We start from the raw sequence: 17,991 nt of genomic DNA on the forward strand, positions 1-17,991 counted from the left end.
ATGCTCACCTCTGTGTCATTTGTCTGTTAAACATGCTCGAAGTGAGGTCAGCAAATACTGTGTGAGCCTGTCATCACTATGGAGGCTGGAAAGAGGAACAACGTGCTGTAATGCATTTTTGATTGCAGAAGGAATGTCAGGAAGTGGAATTCATGCCCAAATGTCTGCTGCATATGACGAATACAGTATGTCCTGTATGCATGTGTTTGAATGGAATAAACAATACTGAGAAAGTCGGCTGTCATTGAAAGACAACAGTCGGCCAGGACAAGTTCATCGTGTCATTGCTGCAATGGATACTGCTGTCAGAGAAGAACAACGGCTGACAGTGGAAGACATTCGGCTCATGTTGGGCATTAGTCAAGCTATCTTGACAGAGTATCTGAAGTTGCATAAATCTGTGTGCAGTGGGTTCCCACCTGGAATTGTATCATGGAAAATATTACTTCCTGTCCCATATTGTTGCAAGCAATGAAGCATTTGAGCCAGAAAGTAAGCATTAGAGTCAACAATAGATGCATAAAGGTTCACCCCCACCGAAAAAATACAAAGCCGTGCATGGCAGCTCTGGTAAAGTCATGGTGATCTTTTTCTTTGACTGAAAGGGTCTGCTGCTCATTGATTTTTCTGGAAAACATCACCACAATTAATGCACAGCAGTATGTGGAAACTGTACAAAAATTTAGTATTTGCATTTGTCACAGCAAATGCCCAGAAATGTTGACGGGTGGCATCAATTTTTGCAAGATAATGCTTGCCCATATATTGCCACAGTTGGTAGGATATACTGTAAAAGTTTTGTTGGGGAGCACTTACCCAACTTCGTATAGAGTGCAGATCTCTCCCCTTGTGTTTTCCATATTTTTGGAGCCCCGGAGAAAGATATTTGTGGCTGTCGATTTGCTTCGAGCGAAGAGGTGCATGCCTGGGTACTATCATGGTTCCGTAAGCAACCAAAACATTCTTCCATTATTGACCATCTTGTCTCACAGTGGGATAAATGTATTAAAAGTTATGGTGATTGTTTTTGAAATAAAAAAACAGTTTAATTACTTTTTTCCCATCTGCCTTGTTTTCGTTTGATGACCCCTTTGTTTTTTCACTTCTAATCATGTTGTTTATTCTCCCATTATTACGGCCTGTTATTTCTGCTTTGCATGCTGATTTAATTTACTTAACTACATGAACTTTTCTCCAGATTAAATTACCTAAAAATAGTGGTAAATTCTTAATAGTATTTTCTTATTTTTTTATACTGGTTATTACACTTTCTTGTGTTTTTTAACCATGGATTATCCCTGATTTTGAATTAACCATGCATACCATTCCCATTATTACCTTGATTAATGAAAAGTCTACTGTATTGATTCTAGTTTGCATCTAATGTGCAGAAAAGAAGAATATTAAGTTTCTACAAAAAATTGTAATCAAATTCCGATTTCTACAAATAATTAATATCCTTCATTAGCTAATTACACATAATTGATGAAATTGTTCACAATTTGCAGGATCAAAGAAAAATAATTGTGTAAAAATGCCTATTATCATTTCATGTAGCACTAATAAAAACAATAGAAATAATTTTCAATTTCCAAGCAAGATCCATATTTAAAATTTTACAAAAATATCTGTTAAGATAATGAAAAAAATATCTTGAAACCAATGGATATAAAATAAATTTCTGAGAAGCCCATCTGGTGATAATGCTTATTTATTTTTATAACTGTTCCCAGGTAAGACAAATACTATTACAGAGCTTTTAAGTTTGACTACTGAATGTTACAGTATATTAAATACATAGCACACTTTTTTTTTTTTTGAAAAAATTATAAAATACCTTTTCTCTTATGAAAACATACATAAATTATTGCAGTTTGTTCCTTTAAACAGAACAAACAGCTTTTAGTTAATAAAAATAATGCCATTAAACAATTAAAAAATTCCGATGTGTACACCACATGACTTCCTGGTACGGAATATTAAATTACACACAATTTTTCTTGAATTTCATTTAAACTTATTGAATTGAATTAAACCTTCTTCCGCATAAACTACAATAGAATTAATGCATTGTCTAAAATTCACTATATTCATTTGCCATAGCGACACTCTGGCACTAGGTTCACTTAACAGCGTTACATCTCATTCATTTTATATCTTAGAGTGCATAAAAAGAAGAATTATGTAATCATTGCCAATCTAAAATGATGAACAAAAGAAATTAAAAAAAAAAAAAAAGGTTTTTCACAGACGATTCAGCGCCGCTTACCTAATGTGCATGCACTACTCGTAAACATTCTCCTCTGTCTGAGACAGACTGGCGGCAATATTTGCTGCTAATACAAAACACTTATTTCCTCGAATTTCACTAGAGATATATTCCTCATTCAAGTAATTCAGTTTCACTTTGCAGCAAGGGAAAACTACATAAAAACTCAAAATATCTTCATTATGAAAGATATAGAAAAACATAAAACAACAAATAACAATTAAAAAAATTTTTTTACAATTAAAATTGCAGTTCCTTTGCAAGCAATTAGGCCAGCAGGCAAGAAGGCAGATTTTTCAGTGCACAAAACTTAAAGTTTCCTTTTGGTCCCACTCAGGAAAAAGAAACTGAAGGTGCAGAAACTAAATTAATTCACTATTCTGAAAAGTTTCAAATGTAAACAAATATGGCTGCTATGGTAAAAAAATTAGGCTTAGTCGCATTTGAACAACTCTTAAACTGTTCATAATTCTACAACTATTGCATGCAGATTAACTAAATGCATAAAACCGAAAGATAAGAACAATATAATTCAACAATTTTTAATGCAAACAATGTGCAATTTACCAGCATACAAGAATAAAAAACTGAGCTCAAGGAGACGAGTAACAGTGTGTGTGTGTATATATATATATATATATATATATACTTTTGGTGCGGACGATTGCAACTGAAAAGAGTGGTGCACAACTTCATGTTATAGCAGTTCTATATACAAAATGAACGTTTTAAAGCTACTCATGTTCGAGTTATGTATGTATCGTACAGACGCCACGAAAAAATCTCTTCTGAATCCATTTCAAAAGAGTTTCATAATTCATTTGAAACAAAAAAATAAAAAAAAGAGTCCTTTATTCCTTTATAAAAAGAGTCTTTCCTCATGTACAGATGTCATGCAAAAACATCATTAAATTGCATTCAATAGCAGTCAACATGGATATTTTTGTTGAAATATGACACCCTGAATTTTTTGTGATTACAATATTTCCTTTACTTCATACAAGGAAATAAAAAGTAAGAGTTCTTATTTCCTTATTCTTTTAGTTTACTTACGAATTCCAAATATTTTAACTATTTATAGTTACTTATCATCGCAACATAAAAAGTCAGATGATTATATAATAATTAAGAGTTTAAGATATTGCAAACAAAATACATATAATTTAAAAATATATTCAAATAAACTGCAGTGCATTAAATTTGAAGGGAAAAATCATAAAATTTGTTTTAACATTTCAAAATACTGCATAGTCAGCTTTACAGAAATATTACAATTCAAAATCTTGCTGAAAAATGTTACAAAATTATTTGTTTTCGCCTCTGCATTCAAAGCCTTGCACATTAATTATATGGTTACACATGTATGAAAACAAAATTATAATTTTACAGCTGTTGCATTAGTGTATAAAAGCCTTTTTACTTCCTTGTATGAAGTAAAGTAAGTACTATAATTGCAAGATTTCAACGAGAATATCCGGTTAAAAAAAATTTTTTTTTTCTTTTTTTTTTTTTTTGCATAATGTCTGCATGTATGGAAAATATAAAGGACTCTTCATTCTAACACAGATTGTAAAATGCATTTTTTTATGATGCTTGTACGTAAGTATCTGAACTCAAAAGCAAACAACAATAAATATGGGACTGCCAAAACATATAGTTGTGCACCTTCCCTTTTTTATTGCAAATGGCAGTACCCAAAGTATATATATAACACACACACCCCATACCCAGCCTTTATTTTTGCACTGTTGGCCACAGACACAAACCTCCAATTATGGAAGCATTTTAAAATGATGAAAATATTCATGTTTTGGCAATTTCAAATGAAAAAAAATTATTTTGGACAAATAACGAAATCTAATTTTTAATATGATCTCCTGGTTTTCACAGTTATGTTTGGGAAACTTTTATACTCACAATGATAAAATAAAAACATGAGAAGTTTAACTCCTGTATGGTAAAAATTTACTGGGATACTTAGTTTCGAAATTTGCAATTTTTGATGTCATCTTTAACTTGCCTTAAGGGATGAGTTAATTAAGTTAGAAAAATTCGAGCAGATAAGTTTAAATGAAATGCAGAAAAAATGTGTATAATTTAATAGGCGTATAAGAAAGTTCTGTCATGTTGTCATTAGATTTTTTTATTCTTAATGCTTCTTAAATCTTTATTCACTTACTACATCTAATTTATAAAATTTAACTACACACAAAGTTTTATTCCAATACAACCTTGAGAAATAAAATTTAATAAATACCTTTTGTCACTATAAAGAACTCTTCAACAGTGATATATAATTAAGCACCAGTTTCTTAATTTTTTCTGGATTTATAATCTTTCCACAATTCATAAATACCTGTAAAAATTATTTATATATGAAATAATATCATTAAAGTTTTTTTAAACTAAAATACATAATTTTTAAATATCCTCCCATTTTAATAATGCTGTAGGTTATATTAAATTATTGCTGTCTTAAAATACATTTTGCACTTTTAGCATGAAGAATGCAATGGTGTAATTATGAATTTCCTTGAAGTTAGCTATAAAACAATGATATGAAAATCATTCTCTAATGAGAAATTGCCATTTAATTATCTAATATAAAAATATATTGTTATGCTTTCTGAACTCCACTACACAGAAGAACTATACCTCAGTTACATAAGGTTCTAATATAACTAGGTTTAAACATACAAGTATTAATACAGTATTTTTCATAACAGCTTAATTGTGAATACTGTAACAAAAAAATAGAAATTTCACAGAAGTTTTCCATACAGATGTCTCAAATGCTACACAGATGGAATTTTTGCATTGTACATAATATGGAGATACAAAAGTTTCTGAAAACAGAACATATAGTAAAAACCATTTTGTAGAGACCATTAGGTATTTTGAGCAGGTAAAATCAGCTATGCTCCTACCAGTATTCAAACCATGGATCTTACATTAAACTGCAGCTAAGAATACAATTTCATTTAAATATCATATTATACTTATTGCACAATGTTAAATTTCCTAATGGCAGTGGTAGCTAATTCTGTACCCTTGAGGACCAATTTAAATTGCATTTAAGTATGAAGGTCCTTCAGTATGTTAACTTCGCAAATATTCAGGAATACATCCTGGAATAAAAATAATTGCTTATTTCATGATTCTTGCAATAGAAATTGCAAATAAAGGCTTCAAAGATATTAATTTCAAATCTTATGATTCAAAATATATACAAATATACAGATATCTAGAAATTAGCAAAAAATAAAATTTCATTTACTGGTCATGGGCCACCACAAGCTATCAGTTGGCTTTCACTGCTCTAAGCTAAAAATAGGCTTAAAGGTGATAATATAAACCCTAAAATGCCACATTTTCTATTATTATAATTTCCAATCACAAACAACTGTGGCCTTTCATTTTAGAACTGTTTATTATTACTGTTATTTTAGAATTAAAAAAATACTGTTTATTCTTAACAATTTATCTTTCAGAATAAACGATTCTTTCTCATTATCTGCATCCCCCACTGAAAAGCTGCAAAAAAGAATTTATGAGGCAGTGCTTCATGTCACCAGAAAGCATTTATGTGGAAAGTGGTTGCATCCTTTCAGATAGCTTCCTACTTTTCTGGATGCTTCATCCAGCGTGACAGCAGATTATGATCCCTCCTATCGGAATTTCAGCACTTTAATTATTAGAGTGGAGCGCAAACTGCAATTTTCATAGCCTTCAGCGAAATATCAGGCTTAACACTTTCTAGCAAGCAGCATTACGTGTGTAAAAACATTGAATAATTCTTTTTTCATTCTCATTTTATGATTTTGGTGCTGAGGTTCTGCACAATGGCATGTCTGTGCAATTTTCTGATTTTTTTCAAGTGAAAACAGATCACGGTTTACATTGGGAAAACAATAGTGCAAAAAGCCAAGAAGTGTACATGCCTGTACAGAAGAATATAAACAAATAGTAAGCACTAAATGCATCACCAAAATACAGGGGCTTCACAAAAATATGGAAATACCTTTTAAAATGCTTGTTTGTTCTTGCAAAACCTGGTGGTGCCACTGATGTGTTTGCTCACTTATCACCTGTACAACATCCTCAATATGTTGCAATTGTCACTTCGTTATCAAGACAGTGTTCTGTGCAGTTGTGAGTATATCGTGTCTGAGCTAAATCAATTCAAATGTAGGCAAATTGTTAGGGCTCATATGGTGGGTGCTTCCATAACTAAAGCAGCTAAAGTGTAAATCAAAATCGTAAAAACAACCTTGTATTTAGCGTAAGTATAATGAAACACTCAATCGATTTCAAGCTAAAGTGTTTTGTGTTTCAAAGAAGCACAGTATCTAAGATTTTTAATTCATACAGGAAAACCAGAAAAACTGCTTCTGCTAAATCACAGCATGGACAAAAATGTGTATTGAGTGATCATGACAGACGATCACTGAAGAGGACTATGGTGAAAAATAATATGACTACAGCCACAAAAGTGACTGCTAAACTGAATGTCACACTCGCAAACCCTGTCAGCACCAAAATAATACAAACGGAGCTCCACAAGCAGGGTATGTTTGGGCAATCTGCAATTAAAACCCCACTCATCACTGATCAAAATGTCTGTAAGAGGAGAAAGTCATACTAAAGTAATAAAACATGGACTGTAAAACAATGGAAGACTGCCATGATGAGTTTTACTTCAGACTGTTTCTGACTTCTGAGTAAGTTTATGTCTGGCGTATGCCTTCCCGAGTGTATGATAAGAAACTGCTTGCTGCCGAAAGTGAAACATAGCAGGGGTTCGGTCATGGTTTGGGCAGCCATATTGTGGACCCATCATTACTATGCAAAGTCATGTTACTGTCAAGGCTTGTGTGACCATTCTGGCTGATCACGTCTGTCCCATGACAGAAATTTTGTTCCCCAATGGTGATGTAATATTCCAAGACAACAGAGCTCTGGCTGGTCTAGAAAACATCATCCAAGACTACAAGACTAGTTTTATGAGCATGAGGATGAGCTTTCACATCTACCCCAGATATCAATATCATTGAGCCAGAATAGTCCCCAGATATCAATATTATTGAGCCTTTGTAGGCTATCTGAAGAGAAATCACATGAGCACTACCGACTATCATCATCGTTAACTGAACATGCAATCGTTTTACAGGAAGAATGATACAAGATTCCCTTGCAAAGCATACTAATGTTTCTCTCCAAATGTTAAAGTTGCTTACAAGTTTATGCATGTTTTCCAAAGTCAGCAACGAGATCACGATTTTAGTTGGACTGCATATATTAACAATAATAAGAATAATAAAGATCATATTATTGTTTGGAAAAGAAACAGTCTGAACTTTATCAATGATTCTAATTTTTACATTCCTTTAGTAAATTTTTAGAAAGTATATAATACTTCATCCTCTGTTTCATATTTTATAAAAAATTCTTTTAATTTAGGTAATTTTTTAGCTTCCATCACAAATTTTTTCTCACAATAGGAAAGAAATCCATGAATATGATTTACTACATTTCTTTTTTATTGCAAATAATGGACTTATCTTGTTTACTGCATTACCAGTTCACTTTACCCCATGGGTTAATGAATATATAGTTAAGACATATATTGTAGAATTTCATTTCACAGTTGAGTCTATTGTCAAGCTTCTCTATGAAAGTAGACAGGTCTTATTCTATTGCATTTTGAAATAAAGAACTTCTTTTAAAACAACTTACCTAGATTTTATAATGTTATCTCATTCATGAATAATAGATAAAGCTTATCAAATGAAGAATACTGAGCTAAAATATGAAATTTTCCTTCTAAATCTTTTAATATTTGCATAAATTTAGTTTTACAGTTCATGTTATATGCTTGAATTATTCCCATATTTAAACAGTGTAGTTCAATGTACAAAACATAATTTTTCTTTTAACTATCTGGAACAAAGATTTTCTAACTTGAATGCGGATATCACCCCTACATCAAATGTTAAAGATAAAAGATAAACTAACTTGAATGCGGATATCATCAAATGTTAAAGATAAAATAAACTGACTCATTTTCATTAAAATTGAATTGTAAATATTGTTCTGGCAATATGTTAAGCTGGAATAAAATATTTATTAAATTTCAGTGGAATTAAATTGCAATCTGAAATTTTTTAATAATTTATAATTAAGTTTATTTTATTTATTTATAATTAGTTTAACATAAATTAAAAAGGCTGACAGATTGTTCTCACCAAAAAAGCACTCAGCAATATTCTAATAATAATATACACAATAAGCAAATAAAATTATACCTTCGGTACAGCTCTCCGCATTATATCTTTGTAATCTTCTTTGGAAATAAGACCACCACTGTAAAATGGTTTTAAAACTAATTTTATTTCAGCAGCTATCTGTTCCTTTAAAACTTGCTTTTTATCAACCTGAAAATTTAATATTTTTTATTATAAAAGCATTTCTACAAGGACATTAAAAACTGGCTTTTATCTCCTTTATGCATAATGAGTAACTGAAAGAAACCAAACTAATAAAATTTAAAAATTATTAACAAAAACTGTACTACAATAACATCAATTGCCAAATTAACATATTTTATCAATTGATTAAAGTTAACATTCTGAATTAAAAATTAATTTTATTGAATTTTAAACACATGGAAAAATTATCTCTCTTCTGCAACAGTTTTTTTATAATATTATATATGGTTGCCTCTGACAGAAATGCAAATTTCATATCTTGATTTCATAAAATTTACAAAACTGTTGGTGAAGTCTTATGGAAGTACACATTAATCTTCTGATATTTTACTTCGCAAATTTTGGAAAGCATTTAACCATTATTGCAATTATGGCCTAAGGCATCTTCACAGATGCTTTATTAGGGTCAAGTCAGCTGGTCAATCCATTTAAGTGCAAATTTCTGTTTTTAAAGTGTTCAGGTACCAGACATGTTCAATGCAAAATATCTGAGCAACAGCATCCCTAAACAGCATTATGTGAGTTCCAAAACCACATCCACTCTGTCACCGATATGCAACTCAGGGCAGCCACTTTTGATGATTCCATCCCAAACCATGAAACCAGTTCTGTGGAAATGGACTCCTTCATGAATTAAGAAAAGCAAGTTGCATGTTTATGGCTCCCTTAAAACATTAAGAATCATTGTTTAGGCTACATCTGAACTTGTTAGTATGCAGTAACGATTCTGTTCACTTTGGATCCAGTTAAATATTACAATATCACCACTTTAAAATGGGCATCTTTGGAAGATGAAGTGAGTTGAACTTAAATCATTAGTTTCTCACATAAATTCAAACTTCATGAAGTCTTTGTGCAGCATTAGAATGGCTGATTCAACTTCTGGAACAACCTGATAATCTAGAAACAATTTTTTTTTTTTGTACTTGCTTAATGATTTCATCAAGTTGACAGTGATGAAAAACTGTCTTTGGATGCAGATATCGCTTTTGGCCATCCCTGAGGCTGTCAGATCCACTACTTAAAAAGCATTGCCAAGCTCTTGATATGACAATGAGAGATATTCAGACTATAGGAACCTCTTGTGCATTAGTGTTTACAGTAACAACAACAAAAACAATTTTAGATAAATTAATAAATGATTAATATAATTTATTTACCGATTACATTCGGAAATCTATTATTAAGTGATCTGCATAAATCAAGCAAAATCAAGGTTCAAATGGCTAACTAAACTTTTTAATAGTTTATCACTCACAACTTAAAACTAATTATGCATTATTTAGCCAACGTACAAGTGATCATAATATAATGTAGCATCTCTTATTTGAAATGGATTTTGCTCTTAGCTAGAGTTTAGGCATCTTCATCACTTAATCTCAAATTAGCAAAATCTATACATGAACATGTCTAAGAAATTCTTATCACTGTGCAAATTTTTATTTGGCTGAATCGTCTTACTACTGGAGATAAAACCCACCATCAGCTGAACAGTAAACTAATAATCCAACCTAGATCGCAATCACGGTAAATGGTACATTTAAAAGTTCTTCCCATTTTTGCCATCCTATTTGATGATGTGCTCACGGAGAGGACGCAAAGTGATCAGGAGCTTATCCTGAATTTTTCTGAAAAACATTCTAGTGAACACAGAAATTTTGAATTAAATGTATTAAAAATTGGATTTTAAATATTGCACAACATGTAAAACAATGAAATGTACATATTCACCAAATTTAGGTTCATAATTCAGTTTTGCCTGATTTATGCAGATCACTTAATAATAGATTTCCGAATGTAATCAGATATAAATTATATTAATCAATTATTATTTACCTTAGTGCCAGATAAAAGTTGCACATTGGTAAAGTGAATGCTGATATTGGCAAAATCAGAGACTCAATCTTTCAAGTTTCACTTACCATGTTACAAATACCGCTGGCATAAATTTATGAAAACATATATTTCCAACTACATAAAAACAGAGATTGTTCAACTCAAATAATTTATAGGATTAATATGTTCAATAAAATTTTGGAAAACCTGTGATTAGAAGCCATAATTTTCTCAGTAAAATAAATAAATTAATAATTTACTAATCAGTAAAAAAATTATATTAATCAATTATTAATTTACCTTAGTACCAGATAAAAGTTGCACACTGGTATAGTGAATGCTGATATTGGCAAAATCAGAGACTCAAACTTTTAAGTTTCACTTACCATGTTACAAATACCGCTGGCATAAATTTATGAAAACATTTATTTTCAATCTAAGTAAAAACAGAGATTGTTCAACTCAAATAATTCATAGGATTAATATGTTCAATAAAATTTTGGAAAACCTGAGATTACAAGCTGGAATTTTCTCTGCGGTTAAAAAAGTTCTAAATTATTTTTAGATTCAAGCTTTTTGCATATTTTAGGGGGCACATTACAGTTTCATAATATAGCTAACTGATTTTACATTTTTTGGTATATATTCTGTTTAAGGGAATAAACAAACTATTCACTTCACTTGTTCATTGACTTTTTGTGGCTTACAACTGTGCTTTTTGATTGAAATAAACTTAGAAATTGCTGCTTCCTTTATATGACATTCATATGACTTTTCACAGCAATTTATAAAATCATTCTAAGCAACAAAAAATATCCATGCTAAATTGTGCCTAAATTTTTCTACCCTTACTCAATTTTATCTAGTATTTGTAAAATCAGCAGACTGACGAAGCCCTCTAAAGGCAATTCTTGGTTTATGAAAGTATGTATATAATTTATAAATCATTCTATTATTTTATTGTCTTTTTTTTTAGCATATCTTTACAAAATTTTGCAGATATTTTCATTTCCTCAATTTACTGGAGATTGCTTGTATATGACAACCTCTAAACTTGTTCTAATATTACAACAGGGCTTAATTTCTAAAATAAGAAGCACTAGAACTCTATAGAATGCAATCAGAAGTGAGAATAAAAATCAATAAATTAAATAATAGATAAAATAATTAGATAAAAAATAAAGGGATAGAATACTAATGAATTAAGTTAATAGTAAATAAGTAAAAAACGAATTAAATAGTATAACAATGAAATGAAAATAAGCAGATAAATAATAAATTAAAATCAAAACAACTGAAATTATTAAAGGTAATTATCAGGTTTTAATGGAAGTTTCCCACCACCACAAATGCTGTTTGTGCAAACAATTCGCATTCTTGTGTTTAATTATATTTTAACGATATATACACTGCACTGTGAAATTTGTAAAAAATATCATTAAGTACAAGGTGTTTGAAATGGAACTACTATGCTAAATTCTGTTACAAAAAGTCAGTTACAGAATGTCATCAAATCATGTGTACAGCTAGGTACTAATGTTGTATCATACGATACTGTGAAGGTATGGTACCCGAGAGTTCAAAAACTAAACATATATGTAAAATTCGAATCAGAAAACTTGCCTTTAAAATAAAAGCGTAATAATAATGCCTAAAAAATAATAACAAACTGCACTACTAAATGAAAAATATCTTTTCTTCCCAGTTGATGTGATGAGGACATTATATGTAAATAGGGAAAGACTTAGCCACTCTTTCATGTTGCGGGATGGCAGGAAGGAATTTGTTTTTTCCTTTTTTGTCCTTGTAAAATACAATATTTAATTAATGATGTTGGTATTTGAACAGCATGCATAACACAAGTACATACATTTCATTTAAAAAAAAAAAAATTATGATTTTTAATAAAACTCATGATTCAATGCAAAGCTATATACTTAAAGCAGCAGAAAGGAATTTAATATACAAATGAGTTAAAAATTCCTTTTCATAACTTCACATTTATAAGCATGTGTCCATTGGGTGGTACAAACGACTTCAGATTCAGATACTAAATTGGATTGGAATACACCTGGCAGCGGTTGGGTGCAAAGACAGCTGAGACATGAAAGAGTGGCTGAGCATTAGTAACCTGGCCAAGAGTTGAAATCTAGCAAACTGGCTAGCTGTATGAGCATTTTCATAATTTTCCACAATATCATGAATATGATGAATATAAGAGAGTTTCTGTTAGAAAATCCTTCATGAAGACATCCATTTTCTTAAGCAGATAGCTGTACAAAGTTCATTTTTCAGTTTCTAACCAGTTATTTTATGCTCATTCACTATTGTATCTTTCTCATTTCAATTTTCCTGTCAGAATGTAAAAGTCTAGATTCCGTAATATTCAAATGAGGTAGAAAGAACAAACTATTTAAAGGAAAGTTTTAGAGGGTAAAATCAGAGCATGCTCTATCTGTTTGGAGGCCACATTGCTAATTTGATTCTCTTGCGAATAGTATTCTGCAACACTGAGTTATTCTTGTCAAAAGGCTTGTTACACAGACCTTACATTAGAGACAGCTCGAACGTCACTGCAACTGTACAACTTATTTTCATTAGTTTTAGTTAATCAGTTACAGCTATAGCTGCTGTCTTCTGTGAGCGTGAGTTGGTGCCGTTTGTTAACCTCTCTTTGAGTTAATAAAAGGGTCCTTTACATCCTTTCCCTGTCTCCATGGCACTTGCAAGGCATAGTGATAATTCACCACTAATCTTTATAAGAGTTCATCTACCAAAGAAGAACAAACTCTTTAGCTGTAAGCAAATAATAGCATCTTTTACCCTAACTGAATAAATGAGTAATGGACCTGAAGGCCATTATTTAAAAACCTAGCATTAAGTGCTGTCTCTTGCTAATGATCACAAAAGGTATGAACTTTCCTGATTATCTTGTGCATAAATAAAAGAGTTATAATTTTAGTTCTTATGGTAGCCGTAAAATTATATTTATGGAACATAGTAGTTAATCATTAATGCAATGTTGTTTGCCCGCTTGTTTAGTTACACAAATATGTAAATAATGAGGATCATCAATTCACCATAACGTAATTTATAACACAGGCTTGCTTTAGATAATGGAACAGCTTTCTTTAAATGAAATAGTGCATTTCTATGCTAACATACACATTTCCTGTCTGAGCAGCTGGTATTACCTCAAGAGATTAATGCTGAAATGATGCAAAAAGTAGTTTGTTTCTCTTTCTCTATTTTTATGTAATTACAGTTAGTTGTGTTGATAGTTCAAAATAACTATACACAAGATTTCTTTTCTTTCCCCAAAACATCATAAATCCTAAGTAAGTGATTAACTTTTAGTTAAATGTTTTGCAATATCTTGATTTAAGGTTACTGAAGACACTGCTATGGTGTTTTTCAAAGATGACTGGCACACATTTCAATTGATAAATACTTTACATTAGTAAAGAGAGTTTTCAAAATTACTAAATAAAATTTATAAACTTTTTATTAACTTTGATTTATACACTGACTACCAATAAGTATTTGGACGCCTGTGATAGAAAAGAAAAACTAACTTTATTCAAAATCAATAGTTGGTAGAGCCTCCACGAAAGGTAATTACAGCATGGACCCTCCGGGGTATACTTTCCACAAGTCTTTGTATGACAGCTAGTGGTATTTTCTTCCACTCGACTTGGAGAAGACAAGTTCCTTCACCGATTTTGCACGGGTAGTGCACCCCTTAATTCAGCAATGCAACTCGTCCCAGAGGTTCTCGATAAGATTCAGGTCTGGACTCTGGGCAGGCCAGTCCATTCGATGAACTCCATTGGCACCATACCAAGCCTTAGTTAACGTCGAAACATGACAACTGGCATTCTCGTCCTGAAAGTAAGAGGGGTCCAACCCGTAAAACTGCCACAATGTAGGAAGCTCACTGTCATTCAAAATACTGCAGTAGGCATCGGAGTTGAGCTTACCATGAATGGGGACCAAGGGTCCCAGCCCATACCAGGAGAAACACCCCCAGACCATAATTCCACCTCCGCCGAACTTGACTGTTGGCACAATGCATTCTGGCAGGAGACGTTCTCCAGGTAGACGCCAGACCCAGACCCTGCCATCCGAATGGTAAAGGGTGAACTTTGATTCGTCACTCCAAAGAACCCATTTCCACTAATCTACGGTCCAATTTCGATGTGCTTTGCACCACATTAACCGAGCAGCGCGGTTGGACTTTGTGATCAAAGGCAGCAGCACGACCATGAAAAACAAGCAGATGTGCTTTCTTACAGATGGTATTCATTGAAACAATACTCCCGGATGCCTGTTGAAACTCCTCGCGGATGAGGGCCATCGGTTGGGTGCGGTTCTTCCGAATTTCTCTGGACAGCACTCGTCGGTCTCTATCTCCCAGTTTCGTTGGTTTGCCGACTCGGGGCACATTCCGACAATCACCGCTTACCTTCCACTTCTTAATCACATCAGCCACTGTCGATTTTGGGTACTTCAGATCGCTAGATATGTCCCTTAAGGATCGGCCACGTTTGTGATACCCGATAATTATACCTTTCTCGAAATCAGAGAGCTCCGAACTGCGGGGCACCTTGCATGCGACTAAAGCCGATGCTGTTTCCTACACGATATATACCAGTGGAGTCAGTGACGTACCTTAGGATTGCAGATATCGTCATTTGCATAGGTGTCCATATACTTATTGGTAGTCGGTATATAAAAGGTTCTTTTTCATATATGAAAGTATTAAGGCCCGTCCACACGAGGACGCTCCCGACGTAGTTGACGTAACTTTTTTGACGGCGGCGTAAATTGGCAGGACGCAGAAGACGTAAAACTGAGTACGCTCCTGTTCAGCTTTTTCGCCCGCGACGCGCACGTATAGCCAATAGCCGACCGAGTTCCGAGTTCTTATCCCATGTCATAATCAGAAAACCTTCTTGCTTACCCGTTTCAATATGGCGTCAGAGCCACAGAGAGATGAGTTTTTGCTTAGAAATATAACTGTATACAGCAATAAAATAATCAACATTGTTCACGCCATTTTCAGATTTCTCAAACCGTACATATTAGTATACATTTAAACTTCTCATTAAAGGGGAAAACTGTATACTTATAAAGCAATGATCCAACCAGTATATCCATATGCTTCACCTATTTATAACACTGTAAGTAATAGGAACCTAAATAAATAACAGTTTCTACGAAATCAAAGTTTCTGCCTTACAAAATTCTCCTTAATTATTATAAATATTGGCTATATCATGTGTAATAAAAAGCTCTATAAATATCCCAATATTAAATACACCAAAAACTAACTTCAGCAATATAATAACTTCTAAAATAAAGCAGTTGACTGTGAAAGAGTATTCAATAAAATACAATTACGAAATTTTGGAGGAAAGTTACAACTTGTGTCACACAGCAATCATTTATTGAAGTTTAATTAAAATACCTTTGCAGCGACTTCTACTTGTTACATTATTTTTCACAAACACTGCTATCACAGATAGCTGAGTGGTCAGCACGCTGCTTTGGTAGTGGAGGAATGGAAAGGTGGCAAGTTTGAATCTCACCCCTAGACGGTATAATTCAGTTAGCTTTTCTCATTTTGAAACGTGTTTCTTATATTTAATCATGAATCATTATATTCTTATTTTACCTATTATTATTGTTTTCATTTCTTATTTTATTCATTATTATTATTGTTTTTAATTTAGTTTAAAAATGTGCAATGCAAATAGAAATCCTTATGTAAAAATATATCTGCATCTCTTTATCATATATCATCTTTAAATTCTCTCTTTATTTTTACGTTATTGCATATTTTATCATGCACATAATTTCTCATAAACTGTCCAAAGTTTGAACCTCATTCTAAATTCAAAAATAAATAAAAAGAAAAACAAAAGACCTTATTAAGTAATTTAATTCTCTTTATATACTGTATTCCAAACCAATTTTATAAATCCTAATTTTCATACGATATAGAATCTGCAAGTCTGTCAAACTGGTCGATACTCATCCTGAAGGAATTAAAAAACAAGTTATATACACCCCCCCCCAAAAAAATTAAGTGAATTCCTACTTAGGTCCACAAAGAAAATTTTAAAAATGTAAAAATAAATAAATAAAAATACAAACATAATTTTTTTTAATTAAAAAATTTTTAATACGTGAAAAAGCTGTATTAACATCAAGTGTCATTCACTGCAAGTTAAAAAAATTGTATTTGAACTTGAGTGGATGAATAAAAAGCATTTTATGTACTGAAAATTTGAACAAGATAGAGGGAGAGTGAGCTAATAGTAGGAATTTAATAATTCCAAATATTCATTTCGGAAATGAGGCAGTTAAAAAAAAATCTCTTTGAACAAGTCGCTCTAAAATCTTTCGGACCCATTCTTGCCATTTTTTGCGGTTTTGCCTCTGCTTAATAATTGCACATTATAGTAAAATTTCAGCTATAAAAAAAAATCATCTGATTCGGACAATGTGCCGCACAACATAGTAAAATTTCAGCTATAAAAAAAAATCATCTGATTCGGACAACTTGCCGCACAACATACAGAAGAACAGCGAAGTAATAAGATACAGCTCTGTTGACGCTATATTACAGTGTCACGTGATTTTTGCGCAAAATAATTCTATTGGTTAAACGCGTTTATTGGTTACTGGTTAAACGCGTTTCTATTGGTTAATTACTCGTTTGGACGCTTTTATGCTGGTAACGTAAAAGCGCGTTCGTCAGCTACGTTTCGAGCGTACTCGTGTGGACGGGCCTTTATTTAACAAGAACATTTTAGAAAATTGACATAAATTTGTTATTCATTTATTAATTCCTTCTAGAATATTTACTAGTATATATCTTTGCAATTAATTTATCATTTGATAAAATTACAATATTAATAAACCAACAACAACATATTTCTAAAAATTTTCTTTTCGGTTTTTCACTACCAGAATACAAAAGTTTTGAATAAAATAAATCCATTACGAAAAATGGGTAATTTCTACCCCTAACTGTCAGCTATTATAAGACAACCACAGAAGACCAAACTTTCTAAAAGTGTGAAAGGTCGCCTTAAAAAATGGTTAATTCTGTATTTGCATTACATATGAGTTAATTTTAAATTTCAAATTAGCATCCCTTTCTTCCACTGTCCCATTACTAGAGATGTTTAGAAAATTTGCAGATTTTAAAATGAAATAATAAAAATGGCATTCCTTTGCTTACAAAATAATCAGCTTTTTTAGCATTTCTGAACCCTGAAGTCAAAAACAAACTAAACTTTTTCAGAACAAAAACTGATACAAATAATGGGCATGCAAAAAGTGATTTTCAAGGAAAAAATTTTTCTTTATTACTTCAAGAATTTTGCT

At 31.9% G+C, this 17,991-nt stretch overlaps 1 protein-coding gene and 1 long non-coding RNA gene across 4 annotated transcripts in view; both read right to left on the minus strand.

The window, feature by feature from the left end:
• The window catches only part of LOC118193125 (uncharacterized), a 76,670-nt gene that overhangs the window by 2,572 nt on the left and 56,107 nt on the right, over positions 1 to 17,991 (minus strand). For 2 of the 3 annotated variants that reach the window (XM_035364165.2, XM_035364167.2), the window contains 2 exons: positions 8,575 to 8,703; positions 4,527 to 4,625 (listed from right to left, as the gene is read on the minus strand). In XM_035364165.2, the coding sequence (XP_035220056.1) occupies positions 4,536 to 4,625; positions 8,575 to 8,703 (219 nt within the window). In that variant the 3' untranslated portion in view covers positions 4,527 to 4,535. Of the gene's footprint in view, positions 1 to 2,269; positions 2,424 to 4,526; positions 4,626 to 8,574; positions 8,704 to 17,991 lie in introns of all 3 variants that reach the window. The other variant, XR_015044133.1, reaches the window with a different exon arrangement.
• Positions 14,178 to 16,118, minus strand: LOC146994373 (uncharacterized). The gene is made up of 2 exons (XR_015044134.1): positions 14,574 to 16,118; positions 14,178 to 14,478 (listed from the first exon to the last, which is right to left on the minus strand). It is a non-coding gene; the product is annotated as an uncharacterized LOC146994373 (long non-coding RNA).

Source organism: Stegodyphus dumicola, chromosome 11, assembly GCF_044657685.1.
Source record: "Stegodyphus dumicola isolate Sdum_Otavi_A_Nest chromosome 11, ASM4465768v1".
In the NCBI taxonomy this organism is placed as follows: domain Eukaryota; kingdom Metazoa; phylum Arthropoda; class Arachnida; order Araneae; family Eresidae; genus Stegodyphus; species Stegodyphus dumicola.